This window comes from Pteropus vampyrus, unplaced genomic scaffold (genome assembly GCF_000151845.1).
Source record: "Pteropus vampyrus isolate Shadow unplaced genomic scaffold, Pvam_2.0 Scaffold43, whole genome shotgun sequence".
In the NCBI taxonomy this organism is placed as follows: Eukaryota; Metazoa; Chordata; class Mammalia; order Chiroptera; family Pteropodidae; genus Pteropus; species Pteropus vampyrus.
In genome coordinates this window covers 3,544,220-3,570,668 of record NW_011888824.1, presented here as the reverse complement: position 1 = coordinate 3,570,668, position 26,449 = coordinate 3,544,220, and the positions used below count along the sequence as shown (strand labels likewise).

Sequence of the window (26,449 nt, the reverse complement as noted above, 5' to 3'; positions counted from 1 at the left end):
AGCCTTTGTATTATATAACTAAAACTAATTTTAAAAAAGTAAAAAAAATAAAGAATAAAATGCCAAATTTATTTAGTGGAAGAGAGTAAGATGCTAAGTAAGACTCAGATTTGAATTTGTTGACAAATCATTTACATATAAAAACTCAAAAAACAATTGATATCAGTCCTCTGGCCTTTCTTCTCTCCACTCTCATATAGATGTTAAATTCAATTTTAGAACTTAAAATGAAAGAAATTAATGCCTAGACATTAGTTTTACTTCTAATAGAATTTTTATGGTTTATTTGTATCAATGAGAATAGGTTATTTATTTAGGAGTGAAGACATGGAAATTAGGAGAAAATGATGTGCAAACAATAACTTGTAATTATAAAAAACTTTATTCACTCTTACTTTAATTAAATCTTTATAAGCACCATGTCATGTACTGGCAATCTAGAAAGAGGATACCGGAATGCTTTAGTCAATAACAAACTGCAAACTGATGATGTGAAGTTACAGCTACAGGGGCCATGTGAACAAGACTACATTTAAAAAAGGTTCACTTGAGAATCCAATGACAATGCACAAAACAGGAATCTGGCATTGATTTGTTCACACTTTTCTGTGGTCAGAACCTAAAGCTTGTGCATGTAAACATCGAAAGAAACATTTTATCACCTTGACAGTTTACAGTTTGCTAAAACTTGACCCTGAAAGCATAAATGTTGCAATTTTGATTGCTTGACCAGTGCTTGGTCATAGGCTGAAAAGATCAATTCCTTTAAAATTTAAATGATGCTTAAAGGCTACGTTCAACACTGTGTATGTCACCAGCAAGGCCTTTGTATGTGTTCAAATTCTCATGTATGATCACCAAACCATTCTTTATTTACCTAGTGAAATTGTGAAAAATTATATATTTTTCAGAGAAATGTTTTAATTTGGTCCTATATTAAAAGACCTAATTGCCAAGGTGTTTTACGTAAATTTAATTCACAAGCATGTACACAAGAGAATCACTATAAAGAACATTGCTTCCTGGTTTATGAATAAAAAGTTAATCCTCTACTTACACTAAAACATACAAAAAATAACCTACAAAAATCGTTTACAATTGATTTTAGTGAAAGAAAAAGCTTTCTTCAGAAAAAAAAAAATGACTGTGTAGTGGTGGTATTTTAGCCATCAAAAAAGGAATGTCAGTAACCAATAAATATAATGTGCTTTCTCCATATAGACATATTTACACTTAAGTCTTTGGCTTATGTTTTTTTTTTCCTAAAAGAACTTTAAATGATCCAGCCATCATTGCACATTAAAAGAAAATAAGCCAGTTATATATATATAGAGATCTGCTAAGCTTGAAACGTAAAAAAAAAAATGAACTTTACTATGAATTAGCACAGCTTTTCTTTCTTCTTCCTTTAAAGATTTAACATCTTTTATTTTAAAAAGGGAGAAAAATGCCACGTCGAAAGTATTAATTCATGCAACATGTGGTGGCTGCTCTACCCAAATCAGGGGAGAAAAGGCTGCATATTCACTATACGAACACTGATAAGTTCTCATTTGAATCTGGTTCTTATTAAATATAATTTATGTGGCACGAAATGTTGATGCTTTCATACAGTCATAGAAACTGAGTCCTTTTTATTAAGATACACAACTTCATAAGAAAAATACTTTCACCTCTCGAATGTAAAAGTCTCCCACCCCCCACATTAAAATCTTTCTGCACAGGTGTAACGGGTACAACAGCTGCTGGCTCAACAGATGAACAGATTTCTGTTCGGATGCTGAAGTCTCACCCAACTATGATGACTCCAGGTATTCCAAAGCTACATCATAGCAGAAACGGTACTGCTCCTGAAAGATTTTAACACAAAAGGGTTGAGAAAAGTTAAGAAAGAGAAGACTAATGGTGAATAATAGCTACCAAGTTAATACTTGGCAAACAATTTAGATTATTCAGGAATTACAAATTTTTTTTCCATATATAAGTTGAATATTTGTGCATACATATTTTACATTTGAGTCTAATGATTGCTGTTTAAGAAAAAGAAATTAGATGGAAAAAGATATGTTATTTTTGCCTTATATTTTCTATCAAATTTTTAAAATCTACAATATTTTCAAAGGTGATTATAACAGTAATATCCTATCATTACAGAAAAATTTTCCAACATAGAAAAATATAATCATAAAGATTTTCTATAATTCTATTATTAGAAAACAAAATTGTTATTAAAATACCACCTTAATTTTGCTTCAGTTTTTAAATGTATGTTTGAAATAATAATTACCTTAGAATAAATATGGTTGGATATATATATCTATCTGAGGATATAATTTCATATTTTATCATTTTTGTGTAACATAACTTTTTCACATTATTTAATATCTCAATATTACATAAAAGTCTAACATTGATTATTTGACTATGAGATTGCATTTTTCTTCTATTATAAATAATACTACAGTGAACATATATGCAAAATTTCTCCACACTTCAAATAATTTTCCTGAGTAGTAAAAAAAATAAAAAATAATAAAAAAAAAAGCCAGTCATTTCAAACTGCCACTTCACAATTCCAAATTCTTAATTTTGACAGTTGTTGGCTCATCAGAGTATTCAAGTAAATTTCTCAAAATGGTTAGTGATTCTTAAAATTTTTCGAGTTTATTTGTATCTGAAAATTTATTTCTGCTGCCTTTATATACTTAAAACGATTTGGATGACGACAAAAAATTTGAATTTAAACTGTCTTTCCTGTAAGGCCATCTTGTGTTGCTTCATTAGAAAGAATTTAGAAAAATTCAGAGACTGTATCATAAATTATGAGTGATAATATCTAACTCTTTAAAAACTTCCCAATTTAATCCAAGTAGGTAAAATTCACGTTGAACTGAAGAATAACATTAAACTCATATTTCTAAAACAAACTTGCAGGTGTCTCCAGAAATAAACTAAGGGTAATAAAACTTTCCCTAAGAGGTCTTTATCAAACCTACCCTAATTATCAAGTAGATGTGATTTAAATTAGCCTACCACTGTGACAAGTGCATCTGAAGAACCCAAAATTGCTTGAAAGTGGTTATGTGTCTTTAATCATTCTCTGGTAATTTGGTTTATACTCTAAATTTCCTTACCAAACTTGTCAGTTTAAGTCAATAGCATGCTGAACTAATAATTAATCGTTATTAAACACAAATCGGAGAGTGGGGAGTTTTGTCAGGATGCATGGGGCATGAATTAAAGACAAATAATAACTCTTTGGATTGTTCTAGAATAGTAAAGTTTAACCATAGAATTTTTTTAAAGTAATAATGGAAAATCAAAGTGAAATTTTGAGGTAAAATTTGAATTCTGAGCCCAGAAGTGACCCCACTGATGATTTTAAGACTCGATCTGAAAGACAGAGGCAGAGTTTATATTAAGACATCTTCATACTGAAGTTTTAAGACATAATTACTACCCATCCATTTTATGAGATGACCTGAATTCCACCTTAAAAATTCCTCAAATTCATCCTTCTTTTCAATCTATTGCTATCACTCCAGTCAAATCCAACATCAGCTTGTTTGGACAACTGTAGTAACCTAAGGAATGTAGTGGAGTAGAGGGGTTTTGAGGACTTGTAGAAGGGGAAAAAGTCTGTTATCACTCTTAAAAGTGAAAGAGTATAAATATAACTCTTCAGATTTTGTCTCAGGAAGCAATGCGCCTCTTGTGTGAACAATCCATGAGCAGGAAGTGGTGAAAATACTTTAAAGGTTTATTGAATTGCTCATTTTAGTTATCTGATCATCTTGATAAATGTAGGGCAAGCAACAATGATGCCTTGGTTTTTCTGTTTTACTTTTCTGTGAGCATAAACTACAGAGCTGCTCCTGACCTTATCCCATCATGCACATATGTGTAACCCACAGACATCTCTCTTCAGAAGTGACATTTGCTAGAGAAGCTTAACTTTCTTCCTTATTCTTCATACAGCTTCACCCAGATACACTCCCACATACACATACCTATCTGCTCTTACTTTGTAAGCTATATTCTGATTTTATGAGCCCTAACAAATTCAGGTAGCATCATATGAACTATGCTCTATAATTGGTAAAAGTTGAAAATTGTCAATGACAAAAACTTAAAATTTTATAATTTGACCAGAGATAAAGAATTACATATAATGACTCAAATAAATTTCAGTTATACTTTAAAAACATCAGATATCTAAAGAGCTGATGTAATTTATGAGTGTATCTATCAGATTAGTTTTACCGGTTAACTCAATATGCTTTAAGAAATACAAATGAACAAGAATAATGTGAACAAAGAATAAATAAAATTAACAAGATAGCAGGATTTATTCTTATTATGGACCCATTTACCAAACTATTGTAGCATTTTTCCCCGTTATTGTTCATAATGGGGGAAAAAACCTATATGTTTTATAAATTAAGTGAAAATAATTTTCTTCATCATTAGCAGTTTATGTAATATGTGATTAAGTTATACAGGTAGACAGGGACACTGGCAATTCATCATTAGGCAAGAAAGTCCCCACAAAGACCCATTTACATATCTGATTCCCTATAAGTGTTTAAGTCGAATCACAAGTAGGTAAATGACTGACTGATTACTACACTCCTTTCTACCTCTAAAACTGACTCACCGGGGCTTCCACCATGTTGGGTTTACTGTTCCTTAGTGTCTTGACCGCATGGAACACATCGACAACATTCTGCCGTTTCACCATTTCGACAACAATTCCTATAGCACAGAACATGCCACTTCGCCCACCACCATTTCTGAAACCAAAGAAAGCAAAGGCATTTTAGAGCGAAGCTTTTGGTGACCATAGGTCACACAATCATACATGTTTGGGAAACGAAAACATTACCTTTTTAATTTTTGTCAATTTGTGCATAATTTTGCTTCATATGTGTGCAGGTATGGGGATAGGGCAGAGAGAAAGGACACATGAGGAGGAGGATGTTAACTCAGTAATTTGTGTTTAGGAATATACTATAGGCATAGATTGTCCCAACCTAGATACTCTGAGATTTTGATAGATTTGTAGACTGTGTAAATCAGAAAAGTGGTTCAGAGTAGTGTTCAAAAGGGTTTAAATAATCAATGTTTAAAAACATACAAAAATTAAAGTTAGTAGTTAATTATAGAGTTATTAGACAGGAAGTTTGTTTGAATATCTATAAAGGTTAAGATGTGAGTCAGGCAACTTTAGCATAAAAAATGTGAAGGCTAATGAGAAAATAAACGGCTCCCCTCAATGGCCAAGCTAAGCTGCCACACTCACAGGCAGTGGATGATCGTCCGGCCTTCCCCTTCCTCGCATTCCTCCTGCCATTTTTCCACCTGCAGTATCAGTTTCAAAAATGACCGTTTGGAACCAGGCACTTCTCGATGAGAAGCCCATCCTAGATATTGAAACTGCTGTACCATAAGATAACCTTCCTGTGGCTGTGGAGAAAAAAGTATTTCTATGTAAGTTGGGACTAGAAATTTTACTAAAAAGTCAAAAGTTCATACCAATTAACATCATGATATAAATGACATTTATATTGGATTGATTATAAATCCTGAATATATACATGCCAGTGCAGAAACATTCTAAGTTATAGAAGCAAGAAACATGAAAATTATCCTTAATACAAGCTTCTCCCTCACATCTGCTATCCAATAATCAATTTCTATGTTTATATTTCTTAAATAACTTTCAAATTCATTTCTTTATCACCAGTGACATCACTGCACTCCCAATCACAAGTTATGATAATTACCTCCTAGTTGACCTCCCTGAATAAACTTTGATCTCTTTCCAAATCATTCTTACTACAGACATCATTCTTATTTTGAAATGCAAATTTGACCTTGTCATCTTCTGCTTTAATGGCTTCCAAATGATCTTAGCATAGAATCCAAATTGCTGCCCTGGCTTAAAATCCTTACATAATCTGACTCCCCTTCCTTCTCCCAAATTGCCTTTACTTTAAAATACGCTGTTCAAGGTCCAGACACACTGGCCTTCTTTCAATACATTTATCAAGTAATTTCTTGTCTTGAGAACTTTGCACATATACTCCCTTTTGTCTTGAATATTTCTTTCTTGTTTGCCCTTCTCAATTGCAAATAGAGTGACTAACATCTTGGGTTCACCTAGGACTTTTCTGGTCTTAGCAATGAAACTCATGTCCTGGACATCTCTCTGTCCTCTGTAAACCAGGATAATTGGTTATCCCACCCCCGAATAACTTCTACTGATTCTTCAAATTTTGACTTTAAATACCACCACCTCAAAGAAGTCTTTCTCTGATCACCCAGCCAGTTCAGATTATCCAAAACCTTTGTATTCTGTATTTTTTCTCTATAAAATTACTCATATTTGTAAATAAATTATCATATAATTATTTGTTTAACTCTTGCCTTCCCTGGTGAAGTATAAATTCCTTAAGGACAAAGAAATTTCTCTTTTTATCCTGTACTCTGTACAACTCCAACCGAGAAAAATACTGTCCGAAGAATAGAATTGTTGAATAAATAAATCAAAACCTTAAATTCTTAAATAAAAAATGTTGAGGAAGAATATGCAATATAAGAGGATTCTGTATTGTGGGGCATCATAACTGAAGCTCCATACAGCAAGGGCTCATGCATCTTTTGGTAGGATGAGGATCTAGTACAACACCCAACTTCTTGGTATGCACTAAAAATCTGATGAAATTAATGACATTAAACCATGAGATCAGGAACAGAAAAAAAAAAAAAAAATCCTGCACTAATAAGGACCAGAATACCACATACAGAGGAGGATCAACAAAAATATGCTGACCAAAAAAAAAAGTAACACTGATTTTGGTTCCTTTTCTTACAATATTTTTCATATAAATGGCTCAATTAACAGACAAGTTTTACTTTCTTAGTTTAGCAGCTACGATTTCTCAGCTAAAATATTACTAGAACATAATGTAACAGATGTGCAGACATAATGAGATTTCATTTAAATTAACATCTAAGATATGCATGAATATTATGACATGATTGAAGTTATCATTTTTTCTCCACTAAAATGAGCAATAGAATTGGATAGGATTTTATCTTCTGTTTAGAGTTATATACATATAGACTTATTAACTAGACATGCATATGGCCATTTTGATATGAGAAACACTAAAAATGACAATCCTTATCATAGTTAAAATAATACATATACATAGAGCTGCTACTCTAAAAAAATGGACAATCTTTCTCTCTAAAAAAAGAATAATTCCCTAGAAATTACTAATGTTTTCTTTTCAAATTCTGCTTGTTATTTGGTTACATAATCTAAAGACTTTTTATTAATAATTTTTGTTTTTGAAGGAGAGATACCAACTTAATTTCTCATTTAGCACAGAGCACATAAAGAGTCAGGAAAAGAGAGTCCTGAAGGACACAGCTGCTACTTTGCTCCTGGGAAAGGGCACAGTGGTAGCAGCACTGGTTCTATCCATAGATCTGGGCAGAGTGAAGTGTTAGGACATTCATAAAGAAAGAATTGTTGGTGTGACGATAATCGATGATGTCTGTGATTTACCTTTCATTCATGCCTGAGGTTTTCCTTTATGCACAGGACTTGGAATAGTGACAAGGAACCTTTCTCTAATGGCTGATCCAACTTAGCTTTTCCTCCTGAGGAAAAGCTTCTTCTCTGCCATTAATTATTATGATATTCTTATTTTTTAAACTGCATGCCTTTTCTGAACTGGATGTCAACACTATTAAAACATGTAGTCAACCGGGAGATACCATCTACATGCGCTCAGCAGCCAAGTCCAGACCATCAAACTCAATTAAGCCAGTGCATCTGAATCTAGATTTTCAGATGGAACACATTAGTCTAGTAATTGACCAGTAAACTTAGTTTCGAAAATTTCTGCTTTCCTGTTTTTAGAGAGCATTTTTGTTCTAATACTAAGGCATAACATGATTAGTAGATTTGGGACTGGTTATGTACTGTTTATTAATTCTACTCTTCATGTTGTCTGAATGGAATTATATCCCATTATGGTTATAACCCACTTACTCTGATCAACTCTGTTAGAATGATTAAACAATGACTTACTCTTGTTAGGTTGCATATCCTAAAAATCCGGTTTATCACATCACAATCCATTGAACAAGACATACATTCCACTTGTATAGGGCCATATCGTAGCATCCCTTCTTCTGGCCAGTACTGAGGACAGCCCTAGATGATGAATGTTTTGAAAGAAAAAGAGCATAATTTTTTCTAAATAGGGTGGTACAAAGCAGATTTTAGCATTTTATTACTATGTTATTAAGTTGTGCATAAATAGGCAAAAGCAACCCATGGCCATTAACCTGTGACAAGTCGACTTCATTTAACATCACAATGGAAGTACAGCCATAATCATACACTAATCTCCAGAAATCCTTCACAGTGTTTGGCAGAGGGTACTGTGTGACAATGAAAGCAGCTGGTTGCCTGTAGCTCTGTGAAGAAACAAGGTAGATGGAGAAACATAAGAACTTAAAATGTACAATCAGTTGTACAAACAGATTCAATACACTTCAGTGTAGGACCGGTAAGACATAATAGCTTCACATGGAGATGGAGCCAGATTGCTATACAGGCATGGAATAACGGATTTGGACAACTGGAATGTACTTTGTTGAGAAAAGTAAATACAGGTCAAATACAAAAGAAGAAACTAAAGAACTTTTTGAGATTAAGATCCTCCATGAGGATCAATATTTTTCCTTTTTCCACACACCCTGTTTTCACTCCAAATCTAGACTCAGAAGCAAAAAGCTCTTGAGTGTTTTCACTCTGTATTTAGTATATTTGCCTTTCTAGACCACTAAAATGGGAAGAAATGGTACAATGAGACTCCAATGTGATTTCTGTGAACATGATTAATGGTGAGGCAAGCCTGGTCAAAGCAAGGATGGTACTCGAGCTTGCCTTTAGACTATTCTGCTCTGCAGCATAAAATGAGCAAAATAACTGCCCAAAAGACTAGTTATAGAAGTGGAATTTGAGTTTTCTTGAGTCTCTATTATCAGAAGCTAATTCTAGAAAATGCAATGAGAGCAAGAACTTAGAAAGCTTCACTGTTAGTCACAAAGGAATGATTGACTTAATTTCTCCTTGCTATGGTTCCAAAGGCTAAAGGGCAAAAACTAGAAATGTTGGTGAAAGAAGGTGATAAACTGTTTAAAAGGATTGTAAACCTCGAGAGAGTTCTTGTTTCTTCCCAAGGTAACCAAAGCAAGGTGGCTATAGACATAATTTAAAACTCTTTCTATGCTGAGTGCTTGCTCTTCCATCTACGATTTCTGAAGATTGGAGTGGGGCACGTCAGTTCTTCGTTATGATGAATGTGTTAACATGATAGCTTTTATGTCTTTCCTGGTTACTTATAGTCTCTATTAACTAATGGCTAATAAAATAAGTTAGCTCTAAATTACTGAAACATTAAATGTCAGAGATAAAAGTTTTCCAAATTAACACGACTTCAGAAAGGTATGGTGTTCTGTGGTTTTTAAAATTCCTTTCTATTTAGAATAGATAAGCATGATTTTCTTTTGTGAAAATAATTAAGATGAAAAACCTCACATGAAGATATTTCCTTTTCAGAATATAATCATTGACAATCAAGCTCCAAACTTAAAGTCTAAAACTTATAGTTCCTAAGAATTCCTGTTGGGGAAATTAAAAATCATTCTCCAACAAAAATTGTACTTCAATGAAAGTTTCCAATTTTCTCTTTTAGGACATTTTAATTTTCTTGAAAAGAAAACTAGCCAGTGTTCATTGCATTATGTAGCTTTTCATGACACTTTACACTAATAAAAAGAGCAGTCTCTTACATCCATAAGAGCAGCATTGATGTAGTTACTACTCTCCCCATCAATTGTAATTAAAAAAGGCAGACATCTGTCAGGTGGCAGCATGTCCATGAAACGATTCTTGTCATGGTTCCTTGGCAGGCATGCTATACTGCAGTCTTCAGCTTGTAGTCGAGGGGTGACTGAATTCAAGGTCTAAAAAGAAAAGGGAACCCAGGTTAAAAAACAGTGATCCATTTGATAGCACAACACAGACTCATTAAGTATTTAGGAGGCCAAGTAAAAGTGAAGAATTTGTACAAAGCAATGGCATTTGCCACTATAATAGGCTGATAGACTTTGTAAAGCTAATGAAGATGAGAAGCGACCAAAACAAACAAACAAACCAACAAAAACAACCAAAAAAAATCTCACTGTTCAATGCATGGCTTCTTCAAAGGAAAAGGGAAGCTAAACAACACAGCTATCTGCAAAATGCATAGTCTAACCAAAGATAATGTAATCAGAGTGTCTCATGATAATAACCCATCATCAAAGGTGGAAACTATAATTTATAATAATATTTTGGCATACTATATTTAAAGATATGCTGTGGCATGCTTGAAAGAGCACTGAGTAAAGAATCAAAGTATTAAGTTTATAGAGGTACTTCTGATTTCATAGTCACACACTTTCACAGATGTTTTAAGGACAGTATAAACATTTAGGGATTTTTAGAAACAATGTTTAGCACAAACTTCAGCTATTATTATTAATGTGCCTGATCTCATATTTTGAGCAACACAGGAAGCCAAAATCCACTAGAACTGCATAAAAAAAAAGGTTGTAAATATACATAAATCACCACTAAATTTGAATTTTATGACATATTTTCCCCATACTCTTCCCTGAGTCCAAACTCATTTGCTCTTTATGATACAGCAGATATGAACTCATTAATACAAAAGTGACTCCATAATAAGTATAATAAGAGACAGGTATTATATTATTCTTAAAATTGGGTCAAAGGTTATAAATTTGACTTAAAAGACCTTCCTTATTAGAGTTAATAATGCCCAGAACAAATTGAAATAAGTTGGTCATAAAAGAAGCCCTAGAAATAGTAAATACCTGAAATTCATCTTTGAGATGAGAAGAGTTAGTCTGGGAGTCTATTCTGATCATATCAAAATATGCAGCTTTAAATTCACAGACAGGTATGGCAGTTTCTCCACATAAGCAGGCTTCTAAAATGGCATCATGAATAAAAATGTACTGTTCCTATCAAAAGAAAGTAAAAGAAAATCTTCATACTATGTTAATAAAACTTATCTGTCATCAAAGGTAAAGAATATAGAGAATTTTCTCTATATGGAGATATTAATAAAAATACCAATATTTCCTATGTGAGTTAATGAACTAATATTGATTCTTTGTGAAAAGCGTTGACTCCTTTGTTTTGAAAAACATTTGCAAGAGCTTAAAAGAAAAACCCCACTAGAGGTAAATCAACAAATCGACATACCTCTGTCTGGACCATATTGATACGACGAGATCTTAAGGCTTTGACACAGTTGTAGATGTCAACAACACCCTCTCTTTCAGCCATGTCCAGCATGATATCAATCACAATGTAACAGCCAGTTCGTCCAGCACCAGCACTGAAAAAAATTAAACAAATCTAAAGAATTGCAGGAAGCTTGTCTATGCAACCTTAAATAAAGATCCTTTTGACTTTCAGAGAGGCGGAATTAAATTAATTTAACAAAGCACAAAACCACATATTTTGTGCATATTGTACAAACGCTTTTATTAACGTACAAATAACTTCATGTAGAGTATCTCCTTTGGTATAAACTGAAGATTGGAATAGGAGTTCCAAATTAGAGGACATACCTTTCTAAATCAAATTGTGTTTTGAAAATAATGTATGCATATCATTTAAGTTCCATAGCTCTTTTATATAGTCTTCAGTTTATGTAAATCAAATACACGTAATTTCCAGCTGATAGAATTGATCAAGGGGTGGATTCATGCTTTAAAATTTAACACCAACTTAAAGACTTTTATACACATGTTGGTGTGGGTCCTCAGGCAAAATGCAAGACTGCCGGCTCTTTTAGACAGACCTTATAAATACCAAGGCAAAATAATGTTAATTTCAAAATCTTTAAATGGGAAATCCGTGGAGCCACAATGCAGGAGGAAATGCTAATGGTGAGGGTGGGGAAGAAAATGACTGGTTATCAATGGGGAGGAGACCAATAGTAGAAAGAATATTTTTGAATGGTGATCTGAGGGAAAAATGAAAATGAATTGTCAAGTACAGAATATAATTCTTAACAGATCACTAAGATAGTCACTGACTTATGGTATTTAATTCAGAATTTGAATCATAATGTACTGTTGATATTTTACCCCCTGGGAGTGCTTCTCCAATTTTATATATAGAAGTTAATGGAACAAACAAGATATAGTTGGGAATTTGGGAGGGAAATTCCCTTTGTAGTTAGCCGCTTCTTTTCCATAAATTCAGAGATACCTAAGTCTAAGTAGAAAATGACATTTCTGTTTCAAGAGAGTACTCAAGAATCTTGGAGCACTTGTGAAGCAAGTAATTCAAAGGAAAGTAAACATCTATGATACGTCAAGACACCCCTGAATCGAAAACCTATTTATCTCTTTTTAAAATGCATAGAGAGATTATTAACAATATTTCTTTGTTGTCTAGATTTGGTTATTTCTCTTGAACTCACTGTTCTTTTAAGAAATTTAAGTAAAAAGTACTGTAGCTATCTCTATTTCTTTTCCTTTTCTTTTTCTTTATGTTTTTGTCTACCATCTCTCGAATCACTGTTCCCAGGGTTTGAGACAGGAAAGTAATTGAAGAGTAGATCAGATTTCTTGAGGAGGACTGAACTGAAGATTTTTTTTCAGGGTACACAGTATCTGATCCTTATAGGATGACTTACTTTGTGGGTTTTTTCCTCTCCTTTTATATATGGTCATTTAAATTTTGAATAGGTTGGATTTTCAGAAAGAGAAAAAAAGTACAAGCTATTATGTAGCTTGGAGGAGACAGTATTTGAGAATCTTGTGCAGCATTTAGGAAAAAAGCTTTTCAGATTTAGTATATATTTTTCTATCCACATCTCAAAATGAGACCACGTAATTTGCTTTTAGTGTCTCAGAATGCTTATTTTAAGACGAGTTTCTAATCAGAAGAAAGTCTGGATATAATATTCTAGTTTTCCTGGCATATGTTTGCTGGATCTCACTGATGTAGTTTTCAAGGTCCTCTGATGGATGTCTTTAAAAAAATTCTTAAATAGCTGTTTTATAGCACAAATTCTTACAATATAGGCCATTTAGTAACTCTGTATGTCTCACATTTAATTTTAAAAGCTGGGATTCCATTGGGAATTTACTAGATTGGCAAGAAATCTCTATTTCAACCTACCATTCCATACAATATGGGATTTGCAAAAGCAATAAAAATACACCCTCCATCCCCGAAAACCAAAAACACGGATGTTGCCACTAAAAAACAGTTTCTACATTCACAGTTGTGTACATCACTACGCACATTAGTACGAATGTATTTATTTCTTGTTTATTTTATATTCTTATGACTTTTATTTTATTGCTGTTTTATTTTATATTCTTATGACTTTTATTTTATTGCTGTTTTATTTAATACATATGAGCTGGAATTCTGTAAGCATGTATTAGTTTTTATACTTAAATGTCTTACTTGATACTTTAAAAAAGTTAACTGTACACAGTCAGCACCATTTGGACCATCACTCACCTGCAATGGACAACGATGGGGCCAGCACTGGGAGGGTTGGAGAACTTGACTCGCCGGATAAAGGAAAGAAGCCCTGTAGCATGGTAGGGCACTCCATGGTCAGGCCAGCCGGTGAAATGGAACTGCTTAACTTCACGGATCTCATTGTATCCCCTCTGTGCAAACATGTGAAGGAGTATTTTCAAATGCTCCAAAATATAGTCATTAAGCACAGTCATAGTTACTAGACCTGATGGACAATAAAAAACTAAAAATAAAAAATTTACCAAGATCATGCTTTTTCTGAAAAAGGATGTTGGCCTGACATGGCTTAGGATCTTACCTTTATTGTCAGACAACTGCCAAAGAAAGAAAATTAGAAGGGTTGCTTTATAAAGTTTTATAAGTCTAAGTAAATTTTATTTATTCTGACAGTTTGTTCCTTACTGGGAATGACAACACATTAAATTATTAGGGGAAAAAGAAGAAATGAGAAAGCTAAAATGCTGCCCTATTGACCCAATGCACTGAGTTCTCAAGTGGTGTATAAAAGCAACTTTCTAGCTTCTCACCTCACAAAGAGATTTTAATGCCTTGTTTATCCATGTTGAAAATGGTTTTGAAGCATAGCATGTAGAGATTTTCCAGGACAGTGCTACTCTAGATCGGTTAATAAAAATATACAAACAGCTAAACTGTTTTTTGAGTAGACTATTTTTCTTAACTCAAGTAATTCGGCACACAGAGAACTATTTATAGTAACAAAAGTAGAAAATGAAAGAAGCAAAACATCCATTATTGTGCTCTCTTCAATTGGTTAATTTAAGAGAAACCTTTAAATGGACATCTCAAATCTTTTTTCTCTTTTTTGGTAAAGAAGCCTGTAGATTGCTTGGAGAGCACAGATGAAGTACTGCAGAATTTATTTTTCAGGATCCACATTTGTAGCAAAAAACGAAAACAAAAACGAAAACAAAAGCAAAACAACAACCCTCCCACCCCAAAAAACCCTATTATAATCTATATAATATCAACTTTACTGTGAGCAATCTCAGTTGTTCACTCAGAATAGGTAGAAAACTGCATGAAATAAAGGAAATACATTAAAAAGTTTATTTTTAGATTCTATCCTATATAGAACAATATCACCAAAGCCTTGGAAGCCAGTGATCATGTCTTATTATTCTTTATAATTCTAGTTTCTAGTATAAGACCCTATAGAAAGCAGGGCTCAACAAATAATTATAATAGTGCCAATGACAAACACCATTGTGGAATCATGCAAATAATAAAATCACGTGTGTTACTACCTTTGAAGTTAGCTCTTGTGAGAAAGGCCATCAATTGTTCTAAGACCTGATTTTAGACAATCAATTTATCTTTTCTATATTAATACTTTTACTGGAGTTGCTAAAGAGCCTTCTCTTTTAAGTAAATTTTAATACCTGGCAGCACATGTTCCATTATCACTCTTTTTATTTAAATCTTCCTGAGTCATTTTCAAATATATAGCTTTTAAAAATTGCTCTTTTCCTGTTCTAAACAACAACAACAAAATTAAAAATAAAAACCCAATGATGTTCCAATTAGTATTGCATTAAATACATAATGTAGTATTAAAAACAAGTTTTCCCATTCTGGGCATGTCATACATATGTCTCTATTTAGTCACATTTCATTTTATGTGTTTCAACACACTTTGTATTCACCTAGGACTTGTATCTTTCTTGTTAAATATATTTTTAGATACTTTAGAATTTTTTATTATTGTGAAATATATTTTTAATGTCTACCCTCTGTTTATTGCTAACATAAAAGCTAGGATTTATCTTGAATTAATCACTTCAATATGTGGCTATTAGTTCCATTTACAATATAATATCTCTAGTTTTCTTGGCATAAAATTATTTCACTTTAAAATAATTTTGTATTTTCCAACAGTTATGCAGTTTATTCCTTTTGTTATTTTATTTTATTTGACGGAGCTTCCTAAAATGTTAAATACTAGTGAGAATAATTATTCATATCACATGCCTGATTATAACAGCAACGTCTTTAGTTTTTCACTCCTCAACATGTTGCGCTGCTAGTTTTTGTTGAATCATCTTTATCATGTTTAGAGAGTCTCCTTATTTTCCCAATATAATTAGAGTATTATTTATTATACATGTTTTTGAATAAAATTAAGTGCACTATAGCACCTATTAATAAAACTACATGGTTTTGCTCTTTTAACACACTGACATAATGAAATATCCTACCACAGTTATAATATCTTTGCCTTCTTAGAAAACAATCATGATGGATCATGTGATTTTTCCTTTATTCACTTCTGAATTCGAATTTTCAATATTTTATTTTGAAGGTTTTTCAAAGTGTTCTTAAATGTAATTCGTTTGCAATGTGTAAGCACAGACACTTGGGGGAGGGAGAGATAGAGGAAGATTAGACAGAGATTGAGATCAAAAAAGAGACAGAGAAGAACTTTAATCTAGTTCTGTCATCATAGTTATGCTAGCTTTTAAAAATGTATTTAATGGTTTTAATGGTTTTCTAAGGTTTTCTATGGCCTAGTTTAACATAGGATTAGCAATTCTTTAAAAGTTAATGAACCTTAACTATAAAACCATACTGTGATTTTTATGGTAAATTTTAACAATCGTTCTATTTTTTTCTATCATCTGTTCAGGTTTCTAACTTCTTGTTCAAATTGTTATTATTTGCTAGAATATCAGTGTATAGAGACTAAAATTTATGTTTCTGAGTTTATACATAATATTTTTTTATAACTTTCTTAATAGCAAGTATAACTGACGTTATACCCCTTTTGTATTTTCTAATGTTGCATATTTTGCTTTGATTGTTCCTCATTCAGAATTGACAGTGGTTCAGTTATTTTACTGATCTTTTCAAGGGACTTGCTTTATGATTTAATTTATTCTTTTTTTGTTTATGTTTGTTTTATATTTAATTTTTCCTTTGTTTATTGTCTTTTTTGTTTTCTAGTTTAATGATTTCCCACATGATCTAGACTACTTTTCAAAATAGAAATCATTTACAGTATGTATTTTTCTTAGAGAACAACTTGTGAGAAATTTTGATATAAAATTATTGATTGTCAGGATTGGGCCTGGTTAGTACTTGGATGGGAGCTCACTTAGGAAGACCAGGTGCTGCAAGCATTTAAAAAAAATGGACTGTTAGAGTATAATTTTAGAGGTACTTGTTCATTCAAGGATTATTCAGAAGAGGCTTTGGTGATTTCTAAGAGTCTAATTTGTGAGGTCAAGGGTCAGTGGTTTGTTATTCTCTGTTGGATTTTGGAAGCATCTATACTTTTTGTTATTATTCAGGTTTCTTTTATAACTAAGTTCATGACTGATTTTTATAAAAGCTTCATGAACTTACAAGAAGAATGCATATTTTATAATCTCTCCATAATAATGAAATCTAGTTATTCATTATATCAAGCTTGATGGTTCTTTTTTTGATATCTCATATATCTCTGCTTATTTTATTCTACTTGACTTTTATCTAAGAAACTTCCTTACCTGTTTTAGAGTTGTGATAATCATAATCATGTTGTTCTGTATAATGCTACTTTCCATTTAATATTTCTGCTAATTATATTTAATGTTGACAAAATAATTACATCATTTGTAAAGAATGATATTTCCAGATCATAGATGTATATTTCTTCCTATTGCTGGACATTTATGGTCATCTATAATTTTCTAAGACTATAAATGAAGTTCTTATATTTTAAATATACGTCTTAGGATAGATTCATGGAAGGTAAGATTCTTGGTCAAAGGACATCAATATTTTAAAGCTCTGTAGATATTCAAAGGTATATAAGCAACAATGGTATCTGCAGTAATGAATTTCATTGCTTCCATATCCTACACTTGAGCATCCTTACACTTTCTACTCTGCTTCAGTCTTTCTGATTCTGTTAAAAATAAAAGTCAGGTCACATTACTTACTCCTAGGCTCATAAGCCTTCAATGGCTACCTTACTTTTAAAATCTAATGGCTTGCAAGGCCTCACTTATCTGGCTCTGTGATTTCTCTGATTTCATTTCATCTTTCTTTCTCAACTCTGAACACCCTAGACTCTTGGCTCTTTCTCACTATGGCAGGAATACTCATGCCTCAGGGTCTCTGAAATGACTCTTCCCCCTTCATCAGAAATACTGTTCCCTGAGATATAACTCATCTCTGAGATATAGTAACATCACTCACTCCCTCATTTCCTTAAGGCTTTTATTTGTATGTTACTTTCTCAATGAGTCCTTTCTTTATCATCCTTTTAAAATTGTAAACTATTTCTTCTACTTTAGCAATATTCCCAACTTCCATTCCCAACATTATTTTTCCCCAGAGCAATTTTCATAATATATGATGTATTTATTTACTAATTTTTAATTCCTGTCTCCCTTAGCAGACTTAGCTCTCCCCTTAGCTCCTCAAGAATAGAGATTTAATATGTCTCAAAGTTCAGAAACATTCTTGACACATGGTATGCTCTCAAATAAATATTTGTGGAATAAACGAATGGATGAATGGATTTGTGGCATCATAGAAACAAACCTTGACAGAGATTTTAAGAGAAAAAAGTTTGAGTGCATATATTTTTTAATAGAACTCTAGGGTACTTACCCTTTCCAGTGTGAATGTCCTAACCACATATTCAGCAAGTGGTTCCATTTCTACACAAGTTACTTTAAAGTCACCATAAACTTCAGTATCATCGGGCCAATACTTGTAGCACTTAACCTAAATGACAAAAGAATTCATAGGCAAACCTGAATACATAACACACATGAACCAAGATGATTTAATTCCAGTGATAACTCTTCGTTACAGTTTAAATACAGTTTAAAAATCTACAAATGAGACAAGAAACTGTTACACGATAAATAGAAAGACTTTGTGTGATCTCATAAAAATATGCAAGCTTGATAATGCAATTAGATTCTAGTATATAATCAAAGCTTATTTAATTACTAAATGAAAAATCAATTTCTCAGCCAACAAATGTTCACTCAGGGGAGCACTCATGGTATGCTATGCCTATCATTTTTGTCTAACAATTAAATGATATTCTATTTTAAGTTTATGTTTTGCTATACTCATGTTTTATGATCAAAACAAAATCAAAAACAAATCATATTTTTTTCTCTTACCCGGCCAACCTCAACTAAATTTGTAACCATCACAATGCAGGCAGACTGCTCTTGCCAGATCATTCTCCAGAAATCATATACGGTTTCATGAACTGGGCCTATGAAAATATTAATGTGAATATTATATTATCATGGAAATTTTGTAGTTAGTAAGAAGTTTAGATAAGATAAAAAGCAATGTAAACTAAATAAACCAAAAATAAATAAATAAAGTTCTAACACAAAATGTTAGTACTAAAAGTATTAATATTCAGTTCTTATCTAAATTAACACTATAGACAAAAACATAAACACATACAAGTTTGTTTCCCAAATTGCTGTCTATATTTCCCAATTCAGAAGAAAATATTACTAGTTTCTAGGGTATTTATATCTGTCACTAAGTTAACTTTAATGCACTTTCAAATATATGTGAAAATGAGGAGTCTTCTGCTACCAGTAACCAAACAGTACATATTACCAATGAAATATATGCACATCATTTTTAAATACTGCATGTTTAGGGGTTAAAGAAGAACCATCACTCGTGTAAGGGCACATCTTAACCTTATCCTATAGCATCTCCAAATTGCAAAAGTGTCTACTGGGCTGTACTCTAAAATTACCATAAAACTAGAATATTGGTTACCATGGATGATGTTTTTAATTTTAAAGTTTATAATTACACTTAATCACTCCAAAAATATGTGAAACTACTTAAAAATGACCTCTGTCAAAGAGTAAAATAGCTTTTCCTTTACTTTCCTCTTTTATAAAATAGATTTGCAGGTTTCTCTTCTGATGGCAAGTGGTCAATTTGGAGAAGTAACTAAAGGTGTTTTGTTATTAATGTCAGAATAATTTTATTCCTCAATGTGCCACTATAACAAGATTTCCCTACTTTCTTCTTATTTTCTATGAAGAAGAATAAAGTTGACTTTAGCCCTTTGTTTTGTCTCTATCTTGACTTTTAAAAAAATTGCTGGAAGACTGTCTAACATCTCATTATAACAATATTGGTCTTAGATGCTATCACATTCCAGGCTGACAGACTGCTGCAAGAAACAGGCACCTTAAACGAAATAAGATCTCCCTTGCTTTCATCAAAAATCAGTAATTCCTCTGCCCAGCACTACTGACTAGTGCTCTGGACATCAAGATACCAGGAACCAAATCACAAAAACTACCAGCAACTTCTCTTTTATTTGTAATTAAAAAGTAAATCAAGCATTCAAATATATACACATTTTACACAGATAAAATAATTTGTATTGTATGAATGAAGCAAGAGTAGTATTACTCAGAAGAGCAGACTTTTTTTTAAAGTTTATTCAGATAAAATTGCAAAAAATACCATATGGATGAATGAGCAAGTTTGGTTGTTCCATAAGACTTAAAAGGCAAAGTTTTACCTTGTGTTGCAATGTAGTGGCTTGGTCTCTGGTAGCCCTAAAATAGGAGAACAAATTGGTCATAATTTTACATCAGTATCAGAAATAAATGAATGAAGGCATAAAAAGATGAAGACAACCACCTGTTAATATTAAGTTACAGTAAAAACTCCAGAAATGAGCAGTGAACTCATAGTTCACTTCTCAAACCTAGGTTATCTGAAAGGTAAAATAAAACAAAAATTAAATATTTTAAGGGCTCTGATTAGAATACATATTGCATAATTGAGATTTGTTTGCTAGGGAAGAACCTCATAGATTTTGTTTGGTTTCACTAAAATGTTTATGCCTTCATGTTAATCTTTAGTCATTCATTCTTGGCAAAATCGTGTTCAAAAATACTAATTCTCACTTTACCATCCAAAAGTACAACACACTGCATTACAAATGGACAACGACATATTAGAACCATAAAAAAATAACAGAACATTCCAATGTTAGAGCTGGACAATGCATGTGTGCATCAAATCAAAGTCCTGCTGAGATTTTATGGAGAATATTTTTGTTCTATAATATGTTCAGGAATCTGCCAAAACTATTTTGTATGTGCTGATAATATTAATTTACACATACATAATTATAGGTACACACATATATAGGGAAAGAAGAGTTTTAAAATGTACAGCTTATCCTGAACAAAAAGTTTAGTATTTTTTCTTCTTTATTTAATGTGCCAAGAGCTCTATGTAGTTAAACATTTAAGTTGTTTTAATAAAGAAATTATTCCTGTTAAGAAATAAGTTGTTAGTTGATCTCAATTGGTTTGAATTCCAATAGGTCATGGTAGCAAAAATGTTGATGGTATGAGAGGGTTAAGCTTTGAATTTGTTGTGATTTACCAAAGTTCTTTAGTAGAAGCCTGTGGTACAATTTATCCACCTTTTGGTGTGGACAGCTCAGTACAATATAAATGCATTTCAACTTAAATCTCCAGTCTAAGACTTAATAGGTTGAGCATTACACTGTTCAAAATCTGAAGTTTTTGATTTCTTAATATACTATCATAGCACTGTGTTTTATGGAAACTTTTTCCCTAAACTTTATAAACATTTCATCTCCTGTTTTTCATGAAAAATTTACCAATTGCAGGAGATACTTAAAAGTAAGTTTAACAAATTAATGGGAGAGGAAAAATGATAAAATTGTGTCTAATCGGCCAAAATACACTGAGGTCTTAACAGAAATATTGAATAAAAACAGTCTCACTTAGAACACACCTTTAATGTAAGAACAATAAAGTAGTGTTATACCAAGGCTCCAGTGTATGTCTTGGCAGAAAACCAAGGTTAAACTAAACAGGTAAGAACAAGTCAAAATTTGTCAGAACTGTTGATTTTTTTTTTTATTCTAAGGAGTAGAGCAATAGCTTAGTTTTCCATGTTAAGATGTCTGATAAATTTTAAATATTGAATGACAGCAAAATGAAGATCAGAAATTTAACCAACATTCTTAGAGTCTACATTTCAAATTTATTCATTCAAAAATATAATGGCAATTCACAAAACAACTTTAAAACATGAACTTAATAAATAAATGTGATAAAAATTAATTCTTATTTAGGGAAATTTAAAACAGTTGGGCCCTAAGTTTCATCTTTTATAGATGTAAATGTATACATATATGCTGTAATACTTGCTATTTCTACCTTTTGCCTTCCAATTAATGCATATTTTGAACTGATTGATTTAAGCACACTTGAATTTAAATTATTTTTTAAAAATGGCTGAAGTTTAATGAGTGCTTGATAAGTGCTAAGCACTGGTGCTAAATGATCAATATATATTATTTCATTTAATTCTCACAACAAAGTGATAAAGTTAGAACTATCAACATCCCCTGTACTGTAAAAATGAGGAAATTGAGGCCCAGAGAGATGAAATAACATTCCCATGATTGCCAGTGAGATTTTAAACCAGGAAGTATAAACAAAAAGCCCGTTCTCCTTATATGTAATGTAATACTATCTCCTTAACAATATTTTATCTTCCATTTTAAAATTACTTTCCATTAAATAAAGAATTTACATGTAGATATTTTTTAAACTAAAATTTAACAATGAAATGTATCGTCAATACATTTTTGATTGATATAATTCAATATATATGTGTGATATGTATATTTTACAAATGCAATTTAGTAATAATTTTGCCTAAGTAATTTTAATACTTGACAAACCAATACCACACATCACAAAAGTCTCCCTACCCATTATGCACATCAGAAGTCATATGTATAAAGTAAAATTTCAGAAGCACTAATACACATCATACTATCCAGCTTCTCACATATGTTTGGGGAAGGGTAAGAATAAAAGCCAGAAACGGAAATCATCAACAAATAAAAGTCAAGTACATAATAAACTGTCAAAAGTTAAAAATGGTCTTGTTTTTCTAAACATAGAAAAGGGAAGGAGATAAAATAGATCTTTACACATGTAAAGGAGTTACAAAGAAATGAACATAGATATACTATATGAAGCTAATTAGGTGAAGCATGCAGATATAACTAGTCGTAAGCATTAGTAATAACCGTAATTAAGAGTAGTTACATTAAAGTTATAATAGGGTACTGTTATTTACATATAGTGGTACTTACATCCCTGTACAGCCAAATCTACAGCCCAAACCAAAGTCAGGTGTGAAAGAAAGCACAACAACGTCAGTAAGTACTAGGACGTAGAACAAGGAAAAGTGTACAGTTTGTTCTTTATTTTAAAAAGCTAGCAATCACTTTATAGGTAATAACAAGCAAAAAAATTCACATACATAAACCAACAAATTGGGCATACTGAACTATAAAAATACTTACATCTATATAGTTGGCATTAATGTAATCTGAAGAAGGATCATCCTCGACAGGTTGCAGAATTACTCTGGAGTGATCATCTAAAATTTTTAAATAATAAAATAAAAGCTATTAAATATCCCTCCTGTTCTGAGATAATGACACTGGTAGAGACTTAAAATAATTCAATGGTTGTTAAGAGCTTACCCATAATACACTCTCTAAACTTCCTTAAACACTAGTCATTTGAAGAAATACAAGAACTTTAATGAGCTTATTACTTATTATAATTATCTTTTGTTAGTAAAGCTTCTTTGACTAACTTCATAGTTAGGAAGTTTTTAGGGGACATGATAATGTCTGATGAATAATCATTTGAGTCATAGACTTGTCTAAGAAACTAAACTTGCCTTAACTCCTCATTTTGCTCCTGGAGGCATGATTTTAAATGGGAGGAATCCTTTCCCCTGCACTTTACAGCAAATGAGCTCCAGAATTAGGAAGAGAATTTTGAATCCTTGCTCTTAACTCATTTCTTGACAGTCAAGGTTAATTTTGATGTATTCATAAGATACTTTAATATAAATTAAATTGAGAATAGAGTGGTCAAAGTAAATAAGTAGCTAGTTAAAAGCTAAATTATGTTACTTTCCTTACTGCTTCTGTGGTTTCATAGGACAATTAATTTACTTATCCACATATACATCTTGAAGACTGAAGGAGGAGGAAGTCTCTAACAATAAATAACATGGAACTACTGGAGTCAGACACTGGCTCCAAGGAAGGAATAAAGGTATGTGGAAAGAAGAACACCTTGAATATGTTTGGTAAACATATTGTCACAGCAATTTATTATTGAAAAGATCTTTTTTATTCACCGTCCTGATTTTCTCAACTGTTTAATAACATCCCATGCATTTGTGTGCAAACATAAAATCAAACAGAACTATCTCCACATGGTGAAGAGTGTGAGTCAATTTAATTAATTAGGATGACAATTTCAGAGTCACTGCCAGTAGCCATGATATTTTAATATTAAATAGATTACTTTTAAAACAGATGTGTCACCTTCCTGGATTTCTTAAAATTTAAGACCAAAGAAGAATTGTAACTTACTATTTATCTTCTACACACAATATTTACAGTCACCAAGAATTGTATGAGAACTTACATGCTATAATGTTTCCATATCGGTTTTTTGCTCTATTTTGATCTTTTTTAGCTACATCCCAAGATGCTGACTGTCCTTCGAAGAAGCTCTGGGGGTGAAAAAAAAAGAAAAAGCATACTGAATTTAATTCCTTTTCATGAATCAGGTTTATCTGTTCTGAAGACTGAAATAGTAGAAACCACTTTCTCAGGGAGGGAGGCCTATAGTAGTAAACAAGTTTCATTTTCACACCTCAAAATTGTTTGCTGGACTGCTATTTATTCATCTTGGATTGAACTGAGTTCAAATTAAATACAAAAAACAACTTCAGAAAAAAAGAACTTTAAAAGTATTTCACATTTAAGATCACTACAACTTTGTGAGATGGAAGTAGAGGAAGCATCAAAAACTTCTAAAATACTTTTAATGAATTATCTTTCAAATGTGCTTCCTTTAGCTTTTACAACAGGAACAGAAAAAAAAAATAACGCTTGTTTCCTCCCATAACTATTCATTAAATCATGTGCAATACATCACATTTCGGTTTCTTTGAAGATCATGAAAAGGAGCTAGTCTCTACAAAAAGGGACCGCATGAAAATTAAAAGGAGTCACCATCTCCAAGAATCTTGGAACAGATGAATTTATTGATTGGTTTAATTACCATACGTAGCAATTTAAAATATGGCTATAGATTTCTTTTTGCAGAAAAAACTTTAACTTTGCTCAACACAGGAAATGGGGTCTTCAAAGAGCCAATGGTCTTTGAAGTGGGGTACATAAAAATACACATGAAATGAACAACAACAAAAAAAACCCAACTCAGGCAGAATATTGTAATTCCTTGCACTATTTTGTTACTATAGCATAATGATTCCAGCATACATCTAAAATCAGTGTTCAAAATTCAAAGAGAACTGTATTCACCCCCAAACTAAAGTGTACAAGTAATCTGTAAATAAAATGTAGAGTTTGGAGGAGTCTTCATGAAATTGAATGTATTTTGAATGGTCTTTCAAAGTAAATTATTGCTTGGATTCTTTCGCTTTAAATGTGTGTGTATGGTGGTATGTGTATGATGGTGCAGGAGCTTTCTCCTATCACCCAGAAAAGACTTTTCTTTTCTTTATCCTGACATTCTCAGCTGTGACTATCAGGATGATGAAAAGACTAGTATTTCTCAGTAAGTGAAGGTGGCTATATTATGTTTATTGGGATGTTTAAATCATTTCCCTTGTAGCTTATATCTTAGTATTTTGATTTGAGTAGGAAGGGGAAATAAGATTGGAAGAAGAATTTTCCACATCCTTCTTTTGGCTTCTTAATGTCTGGATTTACAGTGCTCTATTTTTTCTCCCCAGCCACTCTGAACTAATAATGCACAAAACAAAACTAAGAATGACAAGGAGTACATTTACAACACAAGGTTGATCCCGTTTCTCAACAGAAGGTCAACAAGCAAAGGGGCGGAAAAGTACCTACTGTTTAAGTCATTCAAATGATGGAGACTGTAATGCTAAAGGAAGGAAAGTTTTTAAATTACATGAATGTCATGGTTAGAAATAAAATTTAACATAGTATTGAAATTTTCACCTCATATTCCTCTTTGAACCCATAGCTGTCTGAGGTCTTCATGAGATTAATGTGCTGCAGTAAGTCGGCCACCCTGATGGCTGGGTGCAGCTGTCCGGTCTGGTAAGGGGATTCTGTCCCCTCACAGAGGTAGCGAGGTACTTCAAGAAGACGACTGGACTCTGCTGTAGCACTGTGGTTTTCATCTGGCATTTTTCAAATTCAAGATTAAAAAAAAGACAAAGTTATCTTGTTTAATATATATCTATGCAAAGAAGGTTTTAAGACCTCAAGATCTTACTGGTAATTGGAGAAAGGGAAAGAAATAAAGTATAGGCCTAGGGCAGCATCCCCATAAAGACAAAGATATGAGGTCAGAGTATATCATGTTTATATCAACAAGAAAACAGATTCTATGAGACGTAGAGAGACATCTGATCCATTTGAAAAAGTATAGTGGGAGATTTTGCTGGGTTCTTACTTTTTTCTTGTATCTGTAGTCATAGCAGTATAGAGTGAGACTAGAAGATCGAGTTGTCAATTGGAGAGGTGTTTTCATTTTTGATTAAATTGAACAAACTCCTTCGCACCCATATCCCAACCTCCCTCTAGGTAACCCATTCTCGCAGGGTTGCTCTTCTTGCCCATGTGGCCCTATTATGCTCTACCATCTGAGTCTTCTTACCATGATACATTCC

The 26,449-nt window shown here is 32.3% G+C and overlaps 1 protein-coding gene across 1 annotated transcript in view; it reads right to left on the bottom strand.

Moving 5' to 3' along the window:
• Positions 1-363: 363 nt before the first annotated feature.
• Positions 364-26,449, bottom strand: part of PTPRK (protein tyrosine phosphatase, receptor type K) — a 498,113-nt gene continuing 472,027 nt past the window's right edge. The window contains exons 16-30 of the mRNA XM_023529837.1: positions 25,773-25,957; positions 24,202-24,289; positions 23,055-23,131; positions 20,208-20,244; positions 18,817-18,914; positions 18,290-18,406; positions 13,649-13,803; positions 11,363-11,498; positions 10,969-11,118; positions 9,880-10,053; positions 8,368-8,499; positions 8,108-8,233; positions 5,303-5,466; positions 4,658-4,793; positions 364-1,850 (exon numbers count right to left, since the gene is read on the bottom strand). Coding sequence (XP_023385605.1) covers positions 1,797-1,850; positions 4,658-4,793; positions 5,303-5,466; positions 8,108-8,233; positions 8,368-8,499; positions 9,880-10,053; positions 10,969-11,118; positions 11,363-11,498; positions 13,649-13,803; positions 18,290-18,406; positions 18,817-18,914; positions 20,208-20,244; positions 23,055-23,131; positions 24,202-24,289; positions 25,773-25,957 — 1,829 coding nt within the window. The 3' untranslated portion in view covers positions 364-1,796. The remainder of the gene's footprint in view (positions 1,851-4,657; positions 4,794-5,302; positions 5,467-8,107; positions 8,234-8,367; positions 8,500-9,879; positions 10,054-10,968; positions 11,119-11,362; positions 11,499-13,648; positions 13,804-18,289; positions 18,407-18,816; positions 18,915-20,207; positions 20,245-23,054; positions 23,132-24,201; positions 24,290-25,772; positions 25,958-26,449) is intronic.